Genomic DNA, 27,194 nt, shown 5'->3' with positions numbered 1-27,194 from the left:
AAATTACTTGTTCATGAAAGAGGACAAATAAAACAAATGATCTTGCTTTATCAGTGCAGTCACAAGTGAAACGTAAGTTAGTTTATATAGTTGGAAATATACAGCGATAGAGACTTGGACAAGTAAGCTCACGTAGTCATTTTTAAAGCATTATCTATTGATTCTACAACTTATTTATATTACATAAGATCTGTATATATTAAAATTAATTTAAAATAAATTATTTATAATAACTGTTAAACTAAAATTGTGTAATGGATTAATAATAATATAAATCATATAAAATAACTCGAAGTAATTATAAAGCCAGACATTGTTGTAGTACTAATGACCTTTAATTTGGAGCAAGACAAACTGGGGGAGTGACTTTTTTTGTGTCAGACGTGTCACTTTGCTCACATCTGATTGGTCCAATTTCAGTTTGAGATCTCTAACTCAGAACATAAGCAGGTTAGCGTGGAGTGTAAGTTACTATGGCAATGAACGCAGCTTTGAACCAAGCCACTTTCATGGAACCTAAAACTCAGGATTGGTGCAAACTAAACTGAAACTTACCTGGCTAACCAGCTAAACCGGCTTCATGGTACAGGCCCCAGGGGTCGGCAAGCAAGTTAGGTATCGGGCCAAAAAAAATTTTTTGCCACTAGATGGTGGGCCAGAACATAGTCAAAGATAATTTAAGAAATTAATTAATAAAAAATACAACTACAATTGCCTTACAGACTGTTACAGTGTCTTTTGTAACTGGTAGTGAACTGTTACCAGTAGTGTAGTCTAGTTTGTTGTTGTGGGTATACTCTGATATTTCCCACAGCCTCATAGCTACTCACCATCCCAAAGTGACAAGCCATAAGCACCACCATACTCACTCATACAATATGCATCTACATGTAACTGAGAGCATTCTGAAAGGCTGCTTATGTCATATCAACATGTCAATTTATTAAAAGCAAAAGAAGACTTTAACAGCCAATGACATTTACAGCTGGGGAGACTGGACTGATTTAGTGTTAATCGTTTAAATCAGCTAGTTACATTTATCTTAAGAATATGGTCCCTGGAACACAGGTTTTATCAACTGGCAATGTTCAATGCACATTTAAGAGTGCCTGTTTTTAAATTCCTTTCAGTCCACAAGGCTGGCCAGGAGTTCTCATCTCTCTCGTCATCTGAATCAAGGAGATATAAACATTCTATTCAGTTTAACTGCTGTACACAGACACACACATACAGTATCTGTGTTATCTCTCCCCTTTTCCCACATTCACTGATCCACCACACTAATGTTACTGAAGTTATTAGCTATGTTGGCTTGAGAAAGCCAACATGCTGTTATGCTATTTAAACGTCTTATTATTCTTCCGAGACTTTTCAACTGTACTGTGTATCCGCCTAGGGCTTCAATGCTACATGCATACTTTTTGTCAGTTATTTTACCTACGGATCGCTGCATTTCCTATAGATTTCTGCTCAGTCGAAATCGGATACAGATGAAGTAGCACTGTAAGATTACAGTTTGAATGCATTATTGAGAGAGTGATTGCGTGTGAATAAGTGTTGTAGTACTTGTTCAAATCATGCTTTCAGCTGAAAATATTCCTTATCTAGAAGGAACAAACAAATACCTTGAGAACCCTTCAGAAAAAACAATAGAACCCTGCCCAAAGCACAATAGAAAATGTAATGGATTTAATGGTTATAATGGGAATTGTATTGGTTTTAATGGAAACCATAATGGTGTGTGATGGTGTGTGATGGATTCCATTGGTGGGATGTTAAATCCTATTGGAAAAATGACCAAAACACACTACAAAAAGGACTTTTGTAATGTTTTACTGGAAAAAGCTAATGGTTTATAATGATATTTTAATGGAAACCATTGGAATTTCTGTGAAATCTTGCTAAATATGCAGTTATATTACGGGTCGTTGGCATGAATTGTACTCGGGATGGAGCGGTGCTGGAGCGAGTGAAAACACAAGATTCCGACAGCAGTGCACTGAATGGGTGCCGCAGAGAGTTCCATCAGAGGGCACTAGTGAGCCACAAATGCAGCAAACAGCTACAAATTTGACCTGTGATAACAAGTGAAGTGTTACAAGTATTGGAAATAAAGCCATCTGTGTTAACCAAGGGCAGATAAGGTCACTCATCTGCAGTGTGCCACATGTCAACATCGTAGGACCATAAAACTAATTGGGACAGTAAAAAAGTTTTACTTTGCATGTCCCATTGTTATATTTAACCCACCTTTAAAAACTGACCTAAATTGAGCAGAGCGTGCAATAGGTTAACTTTACATCTCTATGTGAAGTTAACTTACATCTGTGCATTCCTTAAAGTTCTTCTTTTATATTCCACAGAAGAAAGACAGTCCCAGAAAAATATGACAGAATTTCAATTTTTGGGTGAACCATCCCTTTAACGTGAATTCCTGGGGGATTTTCTTCTGTTTGGGTACAGATCCAATTCTAATTGTTGTCCAGAAAATCCACAGAAAAAAAAAAATCCCCCAAAACAGTCTAAAACGACAAATACCTTTGTAATACATTTGCTTTATTTTAAAACCTGTGGAAACAGTTGCACTTAAATTTGTTGCTAATAAGTTTATAAAGTATACATTAACGTGTGTAGTGAACTGTATAAGAAACTTGAAAATGTGAATATTAGTAACTCAATTTGACAAGTTAAAAATTAGTTCAACAATCTTAGAGATTTAAGAACTGTGCAACACATAATAAATCAAGTTTGGCAGAAGTCTCAGTTGCCAAAAATCTTTTTAATTTGATGTATTCCTGTATTCTCTGTCACAAGTAGACCTTATACTGACTCCCAGAGTGGATTGCAGCATAAATAAATTATGCATTTGCTTTGGTCTGTTGTCTAATTTGATTGTTACTATTGTTGTGTTTGACATGCTGAATTTTAATATCTGTGCATGACACAATTAATTGCAAGATTAATTTACAAGATATTATCTCATCTTAAGAGTGCTCATATTATCCTAATCACTAGTATGATGTTTATAATACTGTTACAATTTTAATAGAACATTTAATACATTTATTGCATTTTTATATTGCTGCATCAAGTGTGATGATCTAATATGAAGTCGGATCAATTTGAAAAAAATCTGCCCATTCATACCACTTATGTAACACATAATAACAGTGATTTCTTGTAAAACAAGCAAGCATTACACTGAAAAACAGTTCGAATATATATGATGCTCCACTTGCCTAAAGCGAAACAATAAAAGCTGACTTTAAACAAAACTATTTTAGGGAAGTTACATCAATTTATGGAGTCGACTTCTCTGATGTTCTTTTAACAATTTAACAGCATTTAAGTTGATTTTGTAAAAAGAATGAATGAAACTAAAGAAGACAAAAACTGCATAAGTGGGGAAAGAATGACAATTCTATTACGATTACCACACCTCAGTGGTAATACTGAAACAAATCAGTGTACCTTAACTGGAGTTTTCTGAGTGTAGCCTACAATTAAACTGTACTGGTGCAGGAAAGAGTCAGCTTCTGACATTCCATTCAAATGAGTTATTGTTTCCTGTTTGCGTTTAGCTTACCAGCTTGAATGTAAACTGAATTAATCATTGAGTAATATGTGGGCAGCATTTGAGAGTCCTGGCCTGAGGGCGTATTGAAGAAACAACCCGTCTCAGAATCCAGTATCTGTTCATGCAGGGCGTTTTCTGTTACGAGTTCGTCTGAAACATTCAGCATTCTCAGGGGTTTAAATTTAATTTATTTGTTGTAAAACGGCACCTGCTTTGACAGGACCGAGGAGCGGAGAATGATCTTGAACTTTGTCAGGGGAATGTGACCAGGAAATGCGAACAGATTTTTGACTGCGAGCAATAAATCGCCTGCTTTACTGTCGACAGGACCGTGTCACCGGTCCAAGGGTGTTCACGAGCTCACAGAATGGACTACACGCTTCGTCTCGGGTTCACCCAAAACTGACTGGAATGAAATAAACCCTATGGAACACTGAAATGCGATATACTGCTTCAGTTTAGCTTGATATACACATACGGGACTGGTGAACAACTTCACGATGGCAGAATTCAGAGAGAGGTTAATACTGTGCTGTCAAAGTACTTTCCCGTGTTTCAGAGACCCGGCGGACAGCAGCCCACCTATCATCGTGAAACGGAATGATGACTTTACAAATCCGCCAAGCAGGGAGCTACCTACGACACCTGTGGAGAAACCCGTTTACATCGCGCTGTACGACTACACGGCGCGCACGGAGCATGATTTGAGTTTTAACGCAGGGGATAAACTGGAGCCACTCAAGAAAGAGGAAGACTGGTGGTACGCGAGAGGAATCACCGGCATTTCAGCGAACAAAGAGGGCTACATTCCTGCTAATTATGTTGCACCCATAGAAAGCCTCGATGCTGAACCGTAAGTTTGCGGCACTTTATCTGTAAGGAAAGGAAACCCTTAAAAAGTAATGTATAGTATAGTATAGCCTATCACTACAAATTATGTGCTGATCTTTTTTTTTTTTTTTTTAAAGATGGGATTAACTGGGAACAGGGGTCAGAATGATCTCCTGCCTTCTTTTCTCAACACACCTAAGGCTAAAAATGATTTTTAAGCATTTAAACTATTTTCCAGAGCCCGTGTTCTTCACAAAAATCACAGACAGTCAACACATAAGACTATATTAATCATAGTTTTATTTTTATTTTTTAATATGTAAGCCTACAACCAGTAAAGGACTGACAACAGTCACTGAATGAAGTCCCATAATTGCATAACCCATATTGTAATGTATAGCAATGTATTGTATTGCGCGCATAGAGCCTGATTGTGAGCCTCTGCATTCAGCAAGAGGGATATTATGAGGATTCCTGGCAGCAGCTGGCAATGGATTCTGTTTCTGCATTGTCTGTTGTTTCTTAAGGGAAGCTGGTTAATGTTCAGTGGTCAACCAGGAAGTACTAGAATGTTGAGCCTGTTAATGATCCCTAGGCTTTGTGCACTGTAGGTGTCATAAATCAATACAAAGTGCATAGTATAAAAATATAAAATTAATAATTCAAAAAACAAACATATTTTTTAATTTTAATATGACATGTAGTATTAAATATGTCACGTGTGAAAACATCTCTATGCTTGGTATGTCACTTTGTCATGCTAAATAGTTTCTGACGAATGGACTTTGCTAGAGATAACTTTCCAGTTTTTCCAGGTCTCTCACCAACAATATAATGTGCATGAGTGTGAATGTTTTATAGCAATTTGACATACTTGTCAAATGTAGTCATTTGACAAGACTACAAGACTTGATTATAGTTCGCTGTATTGCTGATGTGTGACAGCAGATCTACGGCTGTACTTGTATGAGCTCTGTGTTAGAAGATTTAGACATAACCTACACAAGGCATCTGCATAAGCTTTGTTTATGTTACAACAATGATAAACACTGAGTCAGGCAAAGGTTAGTTTATTATATAAGAAATTCATAGTCTTTATTTGAACATACTCAGTTGTTATCCAGACCTGGACCCTAGATTACCCTGGTGGTTCTCAACTGATTTTGCTTCAGAAGTTCAAAACCCATGATATTAAACTGAGAATGAAGGCGTATACAACACATTACTAAATTCTACAGAACTTGAACATTTAAAAAAAAAAAACACTGAAATGTATTAACATTATCATCAACTGCATAGGCCCAACAATATGCACAATTCTTAACATGACATACAATAAATAGGAAAATTGACAACTCTGGAAATGCTTTAAACAACAGCAGAACAGTGACATATGAAACAAACACTTGGCTTAATATTGCATTAGTTTTAGTATTCCATTAGTCATATTAGCAAGTGATGCTTTGACACAGTCCTCGGTCAAAAAAAGTGTTTAAAAATGAATACTTGTTTTCTCATTATTTTTAAATGATCCGTGATTACGGTTTGTTGTATTTTATTAATATTTTATTAGTTTTTCTTTGTTAAAATTCAGTGTTTGACCGCTGGTTGATTTTTAGATCACATAACATTGTGATACTCTTCCACTGCAGATGGTATTTTCCAGAAACAAAGCGCTTGGAGGCCGATAAGATGTTGATGTCTCAAGAGAACGAGAATGGAGCTTTTCTAATCAGGAACTGTGAAAGCCAGGCAGGGGAGCTCTCACTCTCAGGTACATCTGACGTCAAATAAATTAATTAATTAAAGATAAAAAGGTCTATTGCTCTCATATCAGAAGATGTTTTGTTAAAGTTTGACATCATTTGGCTTACGTCACAAGTAGTGACTTGAAAGATTGGTGTCTTTATCTACTATGCAGTGCAAATATATGCAACAAACTAGTGTTTCTCAGGACTCAAACCTGCAGAACTTGTTGGCTATGGTCACATGATCTGTTACATCCCACAGATTCATATGTATCAGCATATCTTTGCTAACCCACTTTTATGAAATAAAATAAAAATAAAATTTGTATTCTTAAAGTATTCCATGATTTAAAGACCAGAGCTAAAACATAAATGTTTTCTGGCTATGTAAGGACTCATTATCATTTGTTTATCATTATTTTCAACTCATCTAACCAATATGAGAGTTTCTTCAGTCAATGATTTACATTTGTTTATGCTAAAATGGGGATGTGATGTTACATTTAGCTGTTGTCAAAAGCACAACTGAAGTTAAATAATTTGAAATGTGTGTGTTCTAAGGCCAGTGCATCTGCTTCCTGATTAGTAACAAGAAAGATAAACATGTTTCCTCATTCCAGAGTCTTTTTAGTGTCATGCTTGACATTTGAAGATCAGGAGGTTTAAACTCTTGATGAGGACTCTGGCCAGGGTGCCTGATTACAGAGACAGCAAATGACGTCAGCAAGCATGTGACTGAGAGTAGCTGATTACTCACCAGCTCATTAACACTAGAGAAAGTGTGGCGAATTCTGTTCCTGGAGAGCCACAGCTCTGCAGAGTTCAGCTCCAACCCTAATAAAAACTCTCCTGCTTGTAGCTTCCTAGTAACCTTTCAGACCTTGATTAGCTTGTTCAGGTGTGTTTGATTAGGGTTGAAGCAAAACTCTGCAGGGCTGCGGCTCTCCAGGAACCGACGTTCGCCACCCCTGTACTAAACTGTGCCCAGAGCTTTCAGTGACACTCCCTTATCACAGATCAGTCACTACATTAAAAAAAACAGACTCTGCCTAATTCCTCAATCCAGCAATGAAATATTGACACTATTTCTCCATATGTGGGAATTTGTTTTGTTCTCTGATCAAATTTGTAAAGGATGAATTCAAAATCTTATGCTGTGGGTAAATCTCAGGAAGTGGCAGTAAAAGAGACCATTTCAAAGAAGTAGACTAACCCTGTGGCCCATTGTGCATACTATCCACCCTATATCTGCCCTAAATAGTATTTAAAATTACTAATATCACATAGAATTTAGGATGGATAGTGTGCACATTGGGACGCAGGCTCAGAGTGGTTTGTATACTATTTAAAATTGTAGGCAATTGTTTAAGGTACTTGATTTGACTTTTTTACGTTGTTCACTATCTAAAAAAGTTTGAGAACTACTGGTATTTCGGCCTATGTGGTTTAGTACTGACCTACTGTGGTTATACAATAAAGGTATAGTGCAAGTCCAAAAGTGCTGAACATTTACCTTTCCATTATTAGTGTGCTATATTGACAATAAATTCTCAATATTTTCTGGGATTTGGTCAATAATGGGGTATTGAGACAAATTTTTGTTGCATGTATTTTTGTGCTGGTGCCTTTATTGGATTAGGCTTGACCCCTAAAGCTTTTCATATTCTGAATCTGTAATGGTTTGTTTACAACTGTGACAAAAATGAATGTTTCATTAAGGTCAATATTTTCCACCTTAAATTGATTTCCAGGGGTATTTTTACCTTTATATAGGTAATTTGTTCTAACATTGTACAAAATGAATACTTCAAAAACTGATAAAAATTACTAAATATGAAACTAAAACTAGCAACAGTAAATGAGTGAGTGAGTCAATCGATCGTTCATTCAACCGATTCATTCAAAGGGCTGATTAATTCAGGAACGAAGCAAGTGACTGTTTTTATTTGTTCATAAACTTCATTTAGAAAAAAAACAACTGGTTTTGCTCGGAGATGTTCAACAGTTTTGTTGTGGCTTTGATTGGAATTTTCGTTGGCGAAATAGAACAAAAACAGCCAAAATTATGTATAAAATGTAAGATACATTTCGCACACCCCCACAGCATTTCTGTACCGATCCACTGTAAAAAGTGGTAACCTGCAACTGTTACATTAAAGAACTATTTCTACCTGATCTTACTCTTAAATTTAGTTTTGCTGGTGTAACCTAATATATTTTGGTTGATTCTGTTATATAAAATCAGTTTATTTAGACCAAAAGAATCAAATTTTTTAGGTTACCATTTATTTTCAGTGTCGTTCTCCTGTCCAGATTACAATTTGTTAAACTTGATGAGATATCTGTGCATGGTTTGCAATCGTACCATACCAAACCAAACCACATTCTAATGCAAATGCTAGCAGTACCATTACTACTCAATGGTGGAAAAGGGCTGTTTTCTTACTTATTAGCCCATCTTTCATTATGATTGAGGTCATTGATGTGCTGTCTGTCTGTATTGCAGTGCTGGACAACGGAAAAGTGAAGCATTATAAGATCAAAAGGCAGGATAATGGCTACTTCGTGTCAAGGATTCGTAGTTTTTTCACGTTGAAAGAACTAGTGGAGCACTACTCCAGAAATGAGGATGGCCTCTGTGTTCGTTTGGCAGAACCCTGCAAAAAAGTGTGTAACATTTACTATTACATCAGTATTTTTTTCTGAATAATAATAAAATACATTAAAGGGTTTATTACACAACAATAATTTGTCTTTGTCTCACTTAATACCTAAATAAATAAGATATTCAAAAAATGTGAGACAATGGTGAAACTATACAAAAATCCTTGACCGCAGAACTCAGCAACTGACCATTTAAAATAGCATTCCACAGAATTTTACAGGATATTATGAAATATTCAATCCAATGCATATTTCCTTGCTTTTGTGTGTGTGTGGGATTTAGACAATGGCTCCAGAGACACACGGCCTATCTTACAACACTGTGGATCATTGGGAGATCTCACGTTCCTCTCTAAAACTGTTGAAGAAGTTGGGAGCAGGGCAGTTTGGCGAGGTCTATGAAGGCATATGGAATGACAGCACAGCCGTGGCTGTCAAAACACTCAAATCAGGTACACAAACAAACAGAGACAAGACGGATAAACATATACAACTCCAAACATACATGCAGATTGCATGCTATACTGTATGTCTGTTGTATGTGTGATAGGAACTATGGATCCAAAAGACTTCCTGCGAGAAGCTCAGATTATGAAGAAACTCCGTCACTCCAAACTGATCCAGCTCTATGCTGTCTGCACTACAGAAGAGCCCATCTACATTATCACGGAGCTCATGAGCCATGGGAGCCTTCTAGAATATCTGCAAAGTAAGACACACCCGCGAGTCTCAAACACTATTATGTTAGGTTTCTAGAATTTATATTAAAATACTTATTTTATGTGGGGCAACTGTATACCATATTCTTGTACAGTACACATCCAAAACAAGCGACACAAGAAAGTGATATAACTGGAGTAGACCAAAAGGAAAGATTGAAATTAAAAGTTTTCGTAATTAGTTAATGGCAGCTGCTGTGATATTGATTACATGGAAGAGTTATTCAGTATTATGGGTATTACATTTAATGATGATTTATTATTACCATTATAAAAATAGCACGCTACACTGTGTGTTAGAACAGGTGTTTTTTTAATACTGCCAGTGGTCAGAGAATAACTTCCAAAACTTAAACAACACAATGATTTCTGCTGGCCGGGACACTCAAACAAACAATGTTTTAATAGGACCACAGAGGCTTTTCTGGGAAATCAGCCTCTGAATAGCTTTACCTGTGATAAAATTACCGTAAACCACTGCTTTCACTGGATAAGGGGTCATTTCATGACAGGGACAATAAGAGATGGAGAGAGGGAGGGAGAGAGCCTTGTTTACACAGTCAGTCACCAAAAAAGTCAGTCATAAATGCACTTAGTAGCAGGTATCATGCGGTTGTGGTCATTACCGTAAAGGTTAATACAGTACAGTGCACCTTGCAGAACAAAATAAGAGGGTTCATAAAAATTCATTAGCTTCTGGTGTCAGGGTTTTAGACCCGTTTTGCTTGGTTTTGCCCCTGTTTACTTATTTGGTCATGTTCCTTTTCTTGTTTAGTTGATTGATTGTTCCTCGTTTAGTTTCATCATGATTCCTTGTGCCTGTGTTTTGTAATTATCCCTTGAATTTAAGTTCCTGCTTGTTCTGTCTTGATTGGTCGGGTCTACTCGTTACTTTGTCTCTAGTTTTGTTTGGGAGTTTAGAACTTCACCTATGTTGGATTATTCCTTGCGTTTTGTCATTAAAGACTATTCAAGCTACTTCATGCCTCCTGCGTTCTCCCTGCTTCCACATATAATGACATCTGGAGGGCTGCAACAAATAAAAAAATAATATGATATTTAAATAAAATAAGAAAGATTTACACATTCTTCATGTAAAATCTGTTTGAACACAGAGGCAAGGGAAAAGCCTGGAATACCATCATTAAGATTTTAGTGAGATTCATTATTAATAAATAGGATTTTTAAAAGGCATACATCTCTTTAATCAGCATATTTTGGGTTTAAAATGCCCTACGGAGGATTCAAAGTTTCCAATTCTGGAGTGAGCTCTGTCGGCATTTGGGGACATTCACCCAACCCTATCAGGCTTTCACCCATAGACTAATGGGCAGAAAGAGCAGGCCAATCAGGACCTGGAAAGACTGCTTCAGCTGCCTCATTTCCCAGAGCCCTTTCCTCCTGGTGTCAGCAGCTAATTTGAACAGATAATCAGGGCCAGTGTTGTGCAAAATCCCATTCCCCCACAGTATCCTTCATCACTTGTAAAAATGTAGCACCTTATTGTGTAAATATTTAGTAGGTTATATAGGTTTTTGAGGTTAGCTTATTCTGAAACTGTAACAATGTTATAGCGAATCACTGGTGCCATACAATCCTCCCCACTCTCCAAGAACTGTACTTATCCAGAGTGAGCAAAAAGGCTGGTAAAATCACTCTGGACCGCTCACATCCAGCACACTCCCTCTTTGAACTGTTACTGTCTGGTCGACGCTACAGAGCTCTGAGCACCAGAACGACCAGACACAGGAACAGTTTCTTCCCTCAGGCAATCCATCTCATGAACACTTGACAATAAAATGTGGAACACACAACACTATTTATACATTTATTTAACAAACATACTTATTTACATTTCAAATTTGCACATAATATACCTGTACAAAATGGTCTATTTTGTAAATAGTTTTTTTGCTATTTTGTACATTGTGTATTTTGTTTATTGTTCTTTTTTATCTGTCTTGTCTTGTCACTGTCATTCTGTTGCACTGTGGAGCTTCTGTCACTAAATTAAGCCTGGCAATTAAGCTCTTTATGATTCTGATTCTGATAACACAAGATCTGGCGTGTTAATTATATTTATTTCCTATATTCTCTCTCTCATACAGAAGACAGAGGTGCTTCTCTGAAAATGTCTGATCAGATAGAAATGGGATCCCAAGTGGCAGCTGGCATGGCATACCTTGAGTTGCAGAACTACATTCACAGAGATCTTGCGGCACGAAATGTTCTGGTGGGAGATAACAATGTGTGTAAGGTGGCCGACTTTGGCTTAGCACGAGTATTTCAGGTAAGAAATATTCTCAGTTTTATAAAAAGGCCTGATCCCTCAGCTTGCCTATGGGGCAGTGGTTCTCAAATGGGTCGCTATCCAAAAATGAGTCAAAGATCTGTCACAGTAGTGTCACGGACAGTAAATGCAAATCGTAAACTAAACACATAGTAAAGAAAATAATCTTGGCAACATCAAAGGTTGTGTGGATTTGGTCAGTCTTTGTCATATCAATACATTTGGATGCTGCTGGGTCTATTCAATTCATTGTAATATTATTAATACTATACATTGTATTATTTAATCTTGATTGACCACTTGATGTTCTGAAGCCAACCAGTTGAGAACCACTAGCTATATTGTAGGCACTGATTTTGGCTAAAAAATACAAAAACTGTACTTTTAACTTTCTCACTGAATAATTTCTTTAGATGGAAAACGAGAATGTTTATGAGGCCAAAGAAGGAACCAAGTTTCCAGTGAAATGGACTGCTCCCGAGGCAATCAACGAGAACAAATTCACCATCAAATCTGACGTCTGGTCTTTTGGGATCCTACTGTATGAAATTGTGACATTTGGACAGACGCCTTACCCAAGTACGTCATTCTCATATATAATTTTGCTTATTGTACCCATCGTTCTCAAACAGAAAAATATACCAAAATACTAATGATTTATCTAGGCTTCAGGGGCACAATCCAATAGCAGTAGCAAGTAGAAAGTCATGGTGGGACAAACTAAAGCCTACTAGTTATTTTTTGAAAGGAAAAATCCCTTCAGTGTTTCCGACCTAAATCATCTGTTTCAGTAGGAAATATATATTACCAAATTGGGCCAGTTTATGTTCAATTTACAATCTGGTTCCTAAAGAGAAAAAAAAAAGTTTAATGTACAAAAACAAAGGTCCTTAAAACCAAAATATAACATGTATTAATATCAGTATGAACTGCAGCCCTTTGTTTTTTTTTTGTTAACAACTTTTTATTGAATTTTCGTCCTAAAGCAGCAGTAACAAACAAAAAACAACTGTGCAAATTCAGAACCCACCCCAACCCACTATAAAATAATTTTCACATGGATTCCAGAAAAGATGACACAACATCAAACGCTGAATGACACAAACTTACAGTTTCCACACTAGATCCATGCACACAAGAAATAGAGTTCCACCGAGACAATGTCCAACAAATACACAGTCCAGGTTCGCTCGTCCATTGTGTGAGGATTCCAACGGTTGACTAGCAATTTTTGCTGCTGTGAGAGCAGCTAACAGTAAACATCTTTGCTGGAAGGACAAGGTGAAGTCCCAAAAGTGATTCATGAAAAAATGGTGCGGAATCAAACATATCTCAGTACCCAACAAATATAACAGGTCCTGTGAGAGCAAAAAAATGAGAGAGAAGGGCACTCCCCCCTAAAAAAAACTATGCGAAAACATGCCTAAAGATCCTTACGCAAACAGAGATTACACTTAGGAGAAGATGACAGATTCATTTTCAGAAAAAAAACAAAACAAAAAAAACCTTGAGAGTATAATTCCTTTGATCCAGATCTATCTAGGATATGCAACATTACAGAATTCGTATCTGCACCCAACACAATTTCAAAATCCGAAAATTTCAAGAGATAGGTTGACAAAACCGAGAAAAAGTAAGGTCAGGAGTACACGGGGCATAAACTGAAAGAAATACAATATTCCTATTCTCCACTATTGTTTTTATATGTGTTATTCTACCATCTGTATCACAACCTTTGTCTAAAATAGTAATATTTAAAATCCTCCGCACCAATATTAGGACGCCCTTGGTTTTAGTATCCGAAGATGATTGAGATACCACTTCATAAAACGTATTATTACACTTGTGTATATCCTCCTCTTTCAAATGGGATTCTTGAACTAACACTATATCAATCTTTCTTCTTCGCAAAAGATCCAGAAAACCTGTACGTTTGTGAGGGCCATTTAGGACTATTACAACTCAGAATATTAAGGTTGTCATAGGTATCAAACAGAATTACTGCATAATAAGACAAAATACAAGTTTGAGAATAAAACCAGTTGAGTCTTTTCCCCATCGTCCCTGTTACCATTCAAAAAATCATAAACACATTCCCATGAACTATGGCAGATCAAACCAAGAAAAAACCTTGATCTGCCAGCACCCCTTAACATGGTCCGTGGCGTCAACAAAAACCTGCACATTACTGAAGCACCAATATTGGCCCCATAGTCACATATTGACTAGGTAGTATGTCTATTTAAAAAAAAAAAAATATATATATATATAAAAAAATAAAAATATAAATAAAATAACATCATAATCAGTAAGCGATACTGTATGCACAATGAAAGCTTCTAGTAACTATGAATTAAGAAGTGAACATTAAAGTGAACAGTGAAAGAGACCCAACCATTTAGAGCATTTCTTCTCCGATTAGACAGCAAATGTCCAGCTGAAGCTCACTGAGAATTGGTGGATGGAATCTGAGAAAAACTACTACTTCTTCTGGGGAGTATAGCATTTTAGGTTAATCTTGATTGAGAATGACCTTCAACGTTGCAGGATAAAGGAGAAAATTTTGGTTGCCAGCTTCTCTCATTTCCTTCCTAATTGGCGGAAATGCATTTCTTTTTGCGGTGATTGGAGAAAAATCTGGAAAGAAAGGCAGCGTTGCTCCGTCGGATGTTTTCACCAGGGCATGAAGTCTGGCGGCCCGCAGAAGGATCTCCTTGTCCGTGTACCGTAACAGTTTAAAGATGAAAACCCATGGTTTAGCACGATCTGAGGAGAGCCTTGCGTAAACGCGATGAGCTCGCTCCACTTCAATCTCTTCGCCCGCCAGAAACAGGAGCCACGTCGGTAGCAATATTTTCAAAAAGCCCATAGGGTCGTCCTTTTTGGAACCTTCAGGCAATCCAACCAAACGCAGATTGCTGCACCTATTGCGATCCTGTAAATCCACAACCTGTTGCTCGAGCGCGGCTACTCGCCTATCGTAATCTGTGACAACTTTCTTTTTTTCTCTCATCTCCCCTGTAAGTACATCTAATTTAGAGCAAACCGACTGAACAACTGACATGTGAAGCAAACTCGTTCCGCATCGCCACCAACTCGGTTCTTAGAATGTCCTCAAAGTGTGTAACAGTGTTCACCATCTTGTCCATCATATTGCTCGCGGTCGGTAACTTAGATTTCTTCTTAATCGGAGAAGCCGACAGAGAGAACTCCTGCTGTTTCCGATTGTATGCCATCAGTGAAAGTATTATCAATGAATAAAACTTAAAATAAAACAAAAAAAAAGCAAAACGGGCCAAACGTACGGAGCTCTATTCAAGTGCGACTAGGTTCATGAGCACGACACGTGACTCCAACTGCAGCCCTTTGTCACTGAACTGCATTTAATATTCTATTTCCTATTTCTGTTTTTTTGTGCGATTTTGTACAAGGGTCAGAACAAACTTGCAACCCATTTTTGGATCTCGACCCACAAGTTGAGGACCACTGCTGTATGCTACTGTAATTTTTGACCAGATCAAAGCATTGAAGGATTTTAATGTTGCTTTTCAATCTTTCTCCAGCCATGACAAACTTTCAGGTGGTACAACAGTTGCCCAAAGGCTACAGGATGCCATGCCCTCTTAACTGCCCAAAATGTTTGTACGACATCATGTCCGATTGCTGGAAGGACTCCCCTGCGGACAGACCCACCTTTGAAACACTGCAGTGGACACTCGAGGATTTCTTTGATATGGATATCAGCTCTTATGATGATGCAAATCGCTACTAAAAGACACTACTGCTTACAATTTTGATGTAACTACAAACGAGCCAAGTGCAGGGATTTGATGAGCAAGCCTGAGATGCTATTTTAGTATCAAATGAACCAAATGCCTTTATGTATTATTAATGTACACATATAATATGCCCAATGCACTCATCAAGAGTTTTTGTATGTACAAACTGCATTAGTTAAAGTTGAAGCGTGTAGTCATTTGGATGTCAAAATGCTTTCTCCCAATCCCGGGTCAATGTGCAGAGACAACTGGTAACCTGTTTCCCTGGAAAGTGCTTTCAACACTGTACATTGTGTCGTCCAGTGACAAACTGGGGAATGGGTGGAATTGGAAACCAGTTTGCCCACAGTCATAATTTATGCAGTTCTGTTAATGCTATTGATGCTGATTTTGCACAATTCACAATGCAATTAAGCTTTGAATCAAAAATATATTCTGAGCCTTCTCGATGATTTCCTTTTTGCATTCTTCCATTCATTCTATGGAGGCATACCTCAATCTGTATTTGCTGCCGTGTGCATACTGTATGTATGCTGGCCAAGAGAGCTCAACGCGCTGCAACTTCAGAAAACCCATGCAAATAGAAAAAGCACCAGCAAATCAAGAAAACATCTTCAGCAATTTGACAGCAGGTGCTGCAAATGCTCACAATATAAACAAATAAAGAATTTTATTTGCAGCGTGTTTCTTTGTTTGGTTGTGTTGTGAACATTTGCAGCGCGCTTGTTGTCAAATTGATGGTTGTTTTATTAATTTGCAGGTGTTTTTCTCTATTTGCAGCGCGTTGAGCTCTCTCGGCCACCGTATGTATTCCATCATAATGGTGGTTTAATGTCACTTGACTTGCACTCATGCTGGCGCCATGAAACTGAAACTATTGAGGAATATGTATGGAAACAGGTAACAGTGTAGCCGGTTTAACCTGTTTTATGTTGAATGAGTCACTGCCTGTCAGACTAGCAGCATTAGAGGGATACTCAGAATCCACTACATACATTTGCTCACAGCATTAAGCAAAAAGTGCACATTGAGACTAGATTCTCAACTGAGCCTTAGTGAAAACTGTAATAGATATATTGTACAGTCACAGTGATTTTGGGTTATAATTTACAAACAGTGATTCTTTTTTTCTCTCTCTTGTGAGAAGATACAAATATACACTACCATTGGAAAGTGTGGGGTCAGTGTTTTTTTTTTTTTTTTTAAGAGAAAAAAAAAAAATAGTATAATAAGAAAATAATAAGCCATGCTTCTTGAAAACCAAATCAGCATAGGATGATTGAAGGATCATGTGACTAAAGAGTGAGGTAATGGCTGCTGGAAATGCAGCATTACCATAGAATTTTAAAATATATTAAAATAGAAATGTATTTTTTAATACTACAGTACTACTGTTTTTTTTTACTGTATTTTAATCAAATAAATTAAGCTGTAATCTGTAAATACAGATTTGTTTTTTTTTAATATTACAGACTCCAAACTTTTGAGTTTAGTGTGCATTTATAAAAATACAGACAAAAAAGGTACTGTGTGTAAAATACATAAAATTCTTACTCTGTATTTGCATAATTGTAGGTTGAAATATATTTGTAATATATTTTTGTAATTCAGAGTCAAAATGAATAATGTATTTGCATATCGTGTGCACTCAAATAGTTAAATAAATTTTAATACTTAACAATGATCATGAATTATGATTTATATCTCCACATGGGAGCACTAAAAACCTGAGATTTTTAGTTGGGTATCAAATCAAGATTTGTTTACAGCCACTGTCAGGTGACGGACCCCCTCACCATTGTTCCCCAGTTTCACAAAGGGTTAAGGCTAGTCCCAGACTAAAAAGCATGTTTTAGCTATCTCAACTGAAAATAACTTGTGCTGATATATCTTAAAATATTTCGGTGCTATTGTTTTGTCTCAATATGCAAACCAGTAATGTTTATTTCTAAGGCATTTTTATAAAAGCTGCTTAAATATACACATTTAACAAATGCCTAGTCCTGGCTTAAGCTAAGCTCTGTCTGTGAAACTGGACCTGCATCTTTTAAACCAGCATATTGTCATCTGTCTTTTTTTATGAACAAACATGTCTTGTCATGCTACAACTTTTATTCTTGTATTGATATTTTTGTTGATGTGACAGGATCATTGATGTGATGTCTCGCTGCTACAGATGTAAAGTATTGGTGTAAATGTGACTAATTACTGTTCTTGAGTATATTTTTGGATACTTTGAAGTTTTACTGAGTATTAAAGATATTAGCAAATTTTACTCTCTACTTCACTACATTTTTGAATGAGTATCTGCACTCTTTACTCAACTACATTTGAAATGAGTGTTGCAGTTACACATTACATTTTGCATGGCACCTAGCTTTTCTGCAGAAATTTATTTCTGCTACAAAAGATGTGATATTGCCAACTACAGGGCACTGAAAGTACTATAACTTGTGCGTTTTGCCCTTACTCACCCTAACTTGTCAAAAAGGCTACTTTACATGAATGTGAGCTCCTTAGCAAGTAGTTGTGAATCACAGGTGTTTTATATGACTGCAGTTGGCAATGAGGCTAAAACCAGCACATCCACTGCAAGAAGACTTTGACTTTTTAATTACTGTTTTTTTTTTGTTTTTTTTTAATTGCAATCTTTAGGTGTCCAGTTTTATTTTGGTTTTCCTCACAAATAAGCTCTTTCTTGTTTGTGTTACATGTTCTCTGCACCTTGTCTTAGACTTTTATGTCACTTCCCATCAGTTTGTATCTTATCTTGTTCAGCTTGTTAGCCTCCTGTATATATTGACTGGCATGTCTCTTTTACTAGTGCATCTTTGATCCTATATTAAGTATGAGTAAAATACTTAACTACTGTTAAAATCCGATTCTCTAAGACTTTTACTCAAGTTGTTTTTGAATTGGTGACTTCTAACTTGTAGTGGAGTAATTTTCACTGTAAGGTATCTGTACTTTTACTCAAGTATGGTTTTCCGGTACTCTTTGCAACTCTGCGCTGTTACTTACACTAATGTTACCCGCATCAGGCCAGGGATGCCAGAATGCATTTACATTACATTTACATTTAGTCATTTAGCAGACTCTTTTATCCAAAGCCAATTACAAATGAGGACAATCGAAGCAATCAAAATCAACAAAAGATAAATGATCTGGAAGTGCTATAACATGTCTCACTTAGCTTAACGCATACATGTAGCAAGGTTTTTTTTATTTATTTTTTATTATATAATAAATAAAAAGAAAGCAGATAGAATAGAAAAAAATAGAGTAAGCTTTTTTTAAGAATAGAATTAGAATAGAGAGTTAGAGGGTCAAATAAAAATGCATAAGTTGAATAGACAACATCTTGTTGGACAAGTGAAATGGAGCATGGAGCAATGTTTTTAATACGTTTTTATAAGCACTGACTTCACATATTTAACTTTTTTAGAACATCGACTACTTCCTCTATTTCTTTTGTTAATACAACACATTCCACCAAAAGCTACTGCATTCAATAAAGGCATAACAGTGTTCACTTTTGTCTGGGAATCTGTAATACATCAGTGTCAATGAAATGTTTCACATACACAACCACACAGGTGAAATCAATATGACATTCATCATATATTCACATTTGTCACAATTATATTTCATCTTTACCATTTATAGTCATTTTCATCACATTAATTTTGGGCAAAAAGATTCATACTCGGCCTCTGTGGCTATAACTTGGGGCCAAATAGGTACATAGACGGCCTCCATGGCCATGACTTGATCCATAAACCTTTTATGGATGGCCTTCTCGGCCTTGACATGACTACTGGACCTTGATCTGCTCGCTGCTCACACTGAATTCAGAGGCAGAACTATAACCCTGGACAGGGGCAGCGTAAGGGGGGGGAAGGTTAGGACGATCCTAAGGACCCGACAATGGAGGAGGGCCTCCCAAGGGGGAAACGCAATCGCGATCTGTACGGAGGGGGAACACACACACCCCACTTACAAACCCCCCCACCCCCGGACCGCGATTTCTACCGATTCCCCCCCAACATCCCATTCGTCCAAGCCCACCATACCCCAGGGGCCTCATTTATAAAATATTATGCAGAAACCATCCTAAATTTGATCTTATGAACATCTCTCAAATATGTGTACGTGTGATTCATAGAATGAATGTACACACAAAAAAATGCACGTCTCTTTCAAATGTGAAATCTATGAATCGCAAATGATCAAATGCCTTGCTTCAGCTATTAATGTCATTAACATGTAAAATATCACCAGTCATCATCCATATTCTTTCATTTAGAACAGCGAGCTGAAAGAACAGCTTACATTTCCAAAAACCTGCAGTACTCGAACAAGAAAAAGTTTGTACGTCTGCTCAGATCCTGATGTGACGCTAAGCACTTTTCCATGTCAAAGCCAGTTTTTACAAATATGAATGTTGGCGTGGATTTAACCATACACACACTCTAAGATCAAATATGAGCGTACGCACACTTTATAAATAAGGCCCCAGGTGGAGTTGGCTCGAACCCAACAGGCCATTGCAGGCCCTGAGAACTGTCCGCAATAGCCTCTGTTTCAATACAGAAAGCTGTTTTTCGGCCGATTCCACATGTCGAATCGGTGGCGGAGCTCATTGACAATGAGCTATTCAGGTTAGTGAATGAGTGCACAGGAAAAAATGGAACTGATGAAAGCAAATTAATGACAAAGTAACAACATTGTAAGAAAATCCCCGAGTCCGGGTTGAGTTAAGGCATGGTGATGCATACCTTCTGCGCTATTCTGCACTACTACAGAACTATTTTTATGGCTAGTGAATGCCTCCTCATTTTCAGCCCGGACCGTTATGAAAGCAGCTGTATCCTCAGAATAGAGAGCGCTTTGGCGATAACCAAGCAAATATTTAGCAACTACAATTTTTCGGTAGAAACTCAATCAAAAGTTGTCGAAAGTGAAAATAAAACTGTCCTCCAACCGCATTCTCCGATGCTGTTTTTTTTCTGAGCTCTACTATAATCGACCAAAGCAAGCCACTCCCCCTCGGACGAACACACACAGGATTGTGGGATATCAAAAGCAGCGAAGGATACAGCTATGCTCGATGCATCTATGTATCTAAAATCGATCAGATGAAGGCGTCTCATGAGACAGGAAGTGAAGCTAACTTTGGATTCGGACATGCCTTGATGCCTTCCTACCTTGAAATGCATCCTCCGAAGGCAGCATTGTTCAGTTTTTGGATGCATCCAAGGTCTTCGGGATTACTAGAATGTTCCAGGTAGGTGAGTTTGTTCAAGGCTGGAGCTAAACTCTGCAGGAAAGTGGACCTTGAGGTTCAGAGTTGAGAACCCCTGCAGCGGTTCTTAATCCTGGTCCTCATGACCCCCCGCTCTGCATATTTTGCATGTCTCTCTTGTTTAACACACCTGACTCAATTCACCAGCTTGTTAGAAGAGAGCTGCATTAATGAACTGTGTTCCAATTTACATGGTCCCTACACAGTGTTCACTGCTATCTACTCCCTGGAGACGGGAAATCGGCTGAAGTTTACTTCTCTTAGGAACACGGATTTGCGCTCGGCTGAAATTTACTTCTCTTAGGAACACGGATTTGCGCTACACCACTGCGTCTTCACACAGACAAAACTTACTACCGAAGTGTGAAGGGTTATTTAACTAATTTAAATCATGAGATCTGCATAGTATAATATGCAGGTCTCTCACACTATAATACCCTTTAAATGGAACATATATGCTCCTTTTGAGTTGGAATCATGGTGGAATATTCACTTCGCAGGGCACTTATGGTCGAATGGAACAAACCTCTGAAGTGATAAGAGAAACATGTAAAATGTGCAGAGCGGGGGGTTGTGAGGACCAGGATTAAGAACCGCTGGTCTGGAATGTTCAATGTAAATGTGCAGTGTGCGCATAAAGGCCAGATAAAGGAACAGCATACAGATCCCCCTTGGTCGGCTGTTCAGGAAAGAAAATGGGCAAAGTTATGTCTTGGGCTCTGAATGGTGTTGAGAGCACCTTTCCTTTTTGGAAGTAACCCTTTTTGGGGTTCTCTATAGTGTCAGCTAGTTAAAATGTCAGGTAGACATAATGTCAGGTGACCTGAAATCGAAAGGGAACATGTCATTTTCATGCTGCAGCCAGCCACCAGGGGGTGATGAAAATGTTTTGGCTTCACTTTTTAGCATGTTCAAACTAAAGTTAGACAGATAAACAGGGTTTGAAGTACAGTCCATTAAGTGGGAGGAGGCTTTTACGGTCTCCAGGAGATACTGTATCACCAATAAGATTTGTGAGGTTTCATTTAAAATTATTATTGTATTTATCCAGTAAATGAGGGTATAAAACGGTTTAAGAAAGACATTGACTTAAAACGTGTGTTTTGTAATATGAATGATGAAAGTATTTACCATCTTTTTTGTTGATTGTATTTGTACTAAATTGTTTTGGAGTGATTTAAAAAACTTCTTTAAGGCGATTTCTGGAATTGATATTACATTAGAAGACAGGAATATTTTAGAGAAGAAAATTAGTTTTGTTCTTAATTTGTTTATTATGTTTGGGAAATATCACATTCATAAGTAAAAAGTACGTTCCCACTCCCCTCAAAGTCTAGTGTCGACCTACGATGTGGAATATCAACCAAAAATTCCCTTCAAGTCTAAAAACTATTTCTCTGCAAGGCTCTCTAAAAATCTGTTTAAAAGATGAGTATTTCAGAATCTTGACGTCAGTTGCACTCTTGCACATAGTGATGGGCGCTTTTGAAGCACTGCTTTGTGAAGCTTGGAAACCTTTGTGAGTCATTGGTTTGGAACCAGTGAATTGGAGTACGCATCAAACTGGGGAAGTCACGAAATTTCAGGAAAGGAGCCATTGCTGCTTCATAACAGTTCCGAAATCTTTGGCAATTTCAATGATCCGCCGCTAGGGGCTGTTCGCTGTAAACCCATGAACCAGTGTCTGCTTGGGCTTTACCTGATCTCAGTTGAACTGGTTAATTTTATCGAGATTTCAGACACATTTGTGCTATAAAAAAAATTGTAATAGTTCATAGTCTCTTATTGTCCTCATCCACCAAGCTCTCCATACAAAAAAAAAATAAAAAAATCAATAAATAACACATTTTACATTTACATTTATTCATTTAGCTGACGCTTTTATCCAAAGCGACTTACAATTGCTATATATGTCAGAGGTCGCACGCCTGTGGAGCAACTAGGGGTTAAGTGTCTTGCTCAGGGACACATTATGCATACAAGTAATATTTTTTGCTATTAGATGATTTGTACATTGCATGTATTAGATTGCACTTTCAAGCAAATATTTGCCACTAGCAGAGGTGGGACAAAGTCATTGTTTGGCAAGTCACAAGTAAGTCTCAATTCATTGCCCTCAAGTCCCGAGTCAAGACAGGCAAGTCCCGAGTCAAGTCCCAAGTCAAAGGCCAACAAGTCTCAAGTCAAGTCCAAAGTCCTACGGTTTGACTTTCGAGTCTTTTCGAGTCTTTTTAACAGAAAAATAAAATGTATACAGATTATGTATGGTTGTAAGATCTGTATTTATTAAACAAACCTTTTTTATGAAAGAACATTGCTCAGATACATAAAAATACAAATGTAATTTTCTGAAAAAGTGCTGAACAGTGCTGCGTCTCGTCTCCACAGCATATTGCACAAGAACGAGTTGACCTTGTATTGCAAAACAGGTCTGAAAAACTGAACCAACTTTCTGAAATTGTCTTCACCTGAAATGATTGTTTCAAAACTAAAATATATCCTTAGGCTAAAAACCATGCCTTCTCCCTCAAAACATGTACTTGGATGAAGAGAGGATCAAAAATATAGTCCTCCAAACAGTTTTACTTTACGTAAATGTATCACCACAAAAAATATACTTTTCAGTATGTTTAACTACTTTCAAAAGTGTAACCAGAACCTTTTCAAACATGTCTCCACTTTATAAAAGAAAATCACACCCCAAAAATCAGTGTCCTGACTCTCCAAAACTCTTTGTCACAAAATATCTACAGTTTTGCAAAACAGTCCTTTTTTAAGTTTTCAAACATTTTTTCTAACAATGTTTTCACATATCCATAGAGAGACTGGTGTGTGTGTGTGTGTGTGTGTGAGAGAGTTTGAGAGAGAGAGATGAGTGATTGTGTGTGTGGTCCCGTTTGTGTATGTGTGTAGGACTGCTTGTGTATGGGTATACAGTGTATATGGGTCGTACAGTGTGATCGTACAGAAGCCTGGGCTCCAAAAATTATCAGGTCTTTATTAGAAAGGCAGAGTGGGTAGGGGTAGAGAGAGAGAGAGTGAAAGAGAGAGAGAAAGAGAGATTAGAGGAGGGGGTGGGGGAGGCAAATACATGAACATAACATGCTTTTCTGTCAAGGCCCTACACTGCATTGCATTTGCAAAAGATCAGATTGGCCAAAAGTCTGTCAGTCATTTGTGCACGATGGGGACGCAGAATGATGCCACCATGGCTGAAAACTCGCTCCACTGGAGCACTAGATGCAGGCACTGCCAAGACTCTGATGGCCACTCGGAAGAGTTTTCATGTTCAGTGCCCAGAACAAAAGGGCGTTCTGTTCTTCTGCAATGTCAATGTAGTGACTTAGCTGTACTCCTGGCGTGGTCCCTACATCCCTTTTCTGCCTCTTATGGTATGCAGCAAACAGTCCCTCTCCTTCTCCAATGTCCTCTTGCTCTTCTTCATCAGGCAGAGGCACAGGTGGCTCAGTCTCTGCAGCATCTTGCAGGATCAATTCTGGAAATACATGTAACAATGACAGCAGAAACAAGAGAGCCCTTATTACACTGATGTTGGTGACAGTGTTAGACTGAAAGATGTAATTATTGTTAGTCAATTAGATCAGATTAAGATCAAATTATTAAAAAGTTGCATTAAAGTCAATAATATTTACCTTTAACTCGTTGTACCAACTCTGCCTTCATGTCACGACTGACCAGCACATGGCGCTCCACCCACAGCAAAGCAAAGGCCGGATCCAAGGCCGCTGCTTTCAGGTAGATTGTGTCTGAAAACGGGGCAGTGATTCCTTCTTAAGACTGGGCCATTTTCACATTAATGAAAATCCCAAGAAATCTTTTTTTCAGGGACGTCTGGAGACTTCTGACCAGGCCGCTGAGGAAACGAACTTGAGACTTCAGCTTCTCGAGGTGGTGATTGAGGGACAAAACAGATGGAACAACTGCACTGATTGTGATGTCCTTCTCCCCCTGCGTCAAATCAGTTGCTTCCCCAAACGGTTTCAAGGTGTCCACCAACTCCTTCAACAGATTCCACTCTCGTGGTGAGAATGACAGCTCCTTATGCCCGGCCTTTTCAAGAACAGCACAGAGCTTTAGGTGATCACACTGAAGGACTGCTTTTACTTGCCTCAGTGTTGAGTTCCATCTCGTTTTCACTGCAGCAGGGATGCCTTTCTGCTCCCCAAATTCATCATCAAAAAGATCTTTGAACGTTGTGCTTGTGTGCAGCAGTGAGCTAAGTTTTGATAATTTGGAAAGAGATGGACATACTACTTTTGTTTCTTTCAAACCATCTCCCACAACCAGCTGCAGTGCGTGTGCAAAACACTGCAGGCGCTGTTTCTTTGCCATAGCAGCATCTACTGTTTGCTGATCTTCCAGGGTTAAGTCACACCACAGCTCAGGGTCATCAAGATGATCTCCGTCATCACCATCATCCTCTTGTTCACTGGGGAAGCACACAGTGAATGCCATGTTAGCAGCATTGTCACTAATAATATAGTCCAGTTTAGCTTTGATGTCGTATTCATCACATATTGCCTCAAATTGGTCACAGATACGTTCAGCAGTGTGCAGGCCAAGAGATTAGTCTTTAGCTGTACCCTCTCTGCGTCTTTCTCTACCCAGTGCACAGTGACGCCAAGGAATCCCCTATTCTTTCGGTCGGACCAGATGTCCACAGTGACTGAAACATGGTCAGTGTTGCTCAATTGAGTTTTTAATTTGAAACGTCTCTCCTCAGTGAGGCTTTCTGTTTTTGTGGTCAGTGTTCTGCGACACACTGGGCTGTACTTACTGTCCAGCACTGACAGAAAGTGACGAAAGCTCTTTTTTTCCACAATGGACAGGGGAATGTTGCAATCAATAATCAAATCAGACAATATGGCATTGGTGATGGCTTTCTGCTGAGGGTGACTCATGCTGTAATGCCTTACACCAGTGTCCAGAAATTGAGAGATTGAGGGCTGTTGTGGTTCATTTAAGATTAGATTAGATTAGATTAGATTAGATTCAACTTTATTGTCACTGTGCAGAGTACAAGTACAGAGCCAATGAAATGCAGTTAGCATCTAACCAGAAGTGCAAATAACAGGTTTATAAATAGATATAAAAAACAAATGTGTATATACATTGTTTTATGACATATAGTGCAAGTTATGAGGTAGATGGGGAGAGACTAGCTCAGTGCAAATGACTGTACATACGATTTAGGTTGCAAGGAAATATAAACAGAAGGTGCATTATAAAGAGAGGTATGTAAGTAGCATATGTATGGCCAATGACCTTCACGGCATCCGGAGGTAGAAATGTGCAAGGGAATGTGCAAATATCAGGAATGTGCAAATAGCAGGAAATAAAAAACATTGTGAGTGAGGAGTGCAGACAGGTTGTTGAACAGTGTAGTTTTTTTTTTTTTTAAACCATTAGGTGGTCCATCTTGGGTGTAGTGTAGTGTAGCGCCTGAGATTGGAGTTCAGTAGGCTGACAGCTGAGGGAAAGAAACTGTTCCTGAGTCTGTTGGTGCGACAGCGAAGACTCCTATAACGTCTCCCAGATGGGAGAGGAGTGAACAGTTTGTGACTGGGGTGAGAGGAGTCTTTGATGATACTTTTCGCTCTCCTTAGGCAGCGTTTGTGGTAAATGTCTTTGATGGAGGGTAGCACGACACCAGTGGTGTATTGGGCAGTTTTTACCACCCGCTGGAGGGCTTTCTGGTCCGAAACAGTGCAGTTGCCATACCACACTGTGATGCAGTTTGTGAGTATGCTTTCAACAGTGCAACGGTAAAAGTTCAGCAGGATGTGGGGGGACAGGTGAGCTTCCCTTAATTTCCTAAGGAAGTAAAGGCGCTGTCGTGCCTTTTTGATCAGGGTGGAGGTATTGAGGGTCCAGGAGAGATCCTCAGAGAGATGGACACCAAGAAACTTGAAGCTCGCCACGCGCTCCACTTCGGCCCCATCAATGTAGATGGGAGTGTGTGTGTGGTCCTTCTTAGTCCGCCGGTGGTCTACAATCAGCTCTTTGGTCTTCTGGGTGTTGAGTGCAAGGTTGTTGTTGGCACACCACATTGCTAGATGCTGGACCTCATCCCTGTAGGCTGTCTCATCATTGTCGCTGATCAGGCCTACCACCGTGGTGTCATCTGCAAACTTGATTATAGAGTTAGAGCCATATACAGGTATGCAGTCGTGGGTGAAAAGGGAGAAGAGGATTGGGCTCAGCACACAGCCCTGTGGTACTCCAGTGTTTAGGGTGAGGACGGAGGAGGTGTGGTTATT

General features: G+C 38.3%; 1 protein-coding gene across 1 annotated transcript; it reads left to right on the top strand.

Moving 5' to 3' along the window:
* The first annotated feature begins 3,615 nt into the window (after window positions 1-3,615).
* LOC306879815 (tyrosine-protein kinase SRK2-like) lies at window positions 3,616-17,881 on the top strand. The gene is made up of 8 exons (XM_079433017.1): window positions 3,616-4,430; window positions 6,061-6,182; window positions 8,663-8,823; window positions 9,104-9,272; window positions 9,371-9,529; window positions 11,648-11,829; window positions 12,243-12,408; window positions 15,393-17,881. Exons 1-8 carry the CDS (start codon window positions 4,078-4,080, stop codon window positions 15,599-15,601), a joined length of 1,521 nt encoding a protein of 506 aa, XP_079289143.1. The 5' UTR covers window positions 3,616-4,077; the 3' UTR covers window positions 15,602-17,881.
* The last annotated feature ends 9,313 nt before the right edge of the window (window positions 17,882-27,194 follow it).

Source organism: Barbus barbus, assembly GCF_936440315.1.
Source record: "Barbus barbus genome assembly, chromosome: 14".
NCBI lineage: Eukaryota > Metazoa > Chordata > Actinopteri > Cypriniformes > Cyprinidae > Barbus > Barbus barbus.
Note: the sequence above shows the minus strand (reverse complement) of the source record. Positions and strands in the feature narration are given on the sequence as shown.

Bases quoted from the DNA above. Each gene is read 5' to 3' on its own strand.
- LOC306879815 (XM_079433017.1), top strand. From the start codon at position 4,078: ATGGCAGAATTCAGAGAGAGGTTAATACTGTGCTGTCAAAGTACTTTC. The intron at 8,824-9,103 runs GTGTGTAACATT...TGTGGGATTTAG, and splicing joins TGGCAGAACCCTGCAAAAAA to ACAATGGCTCCAGAGACACA. The intron at 11,830-12,242 runs GTAAGAAATATT...TAATTTCTTTAG, and splicing joins GCTTAGCACGAGTATTTCAG to ATGGAAAACGAGAATGTTTA.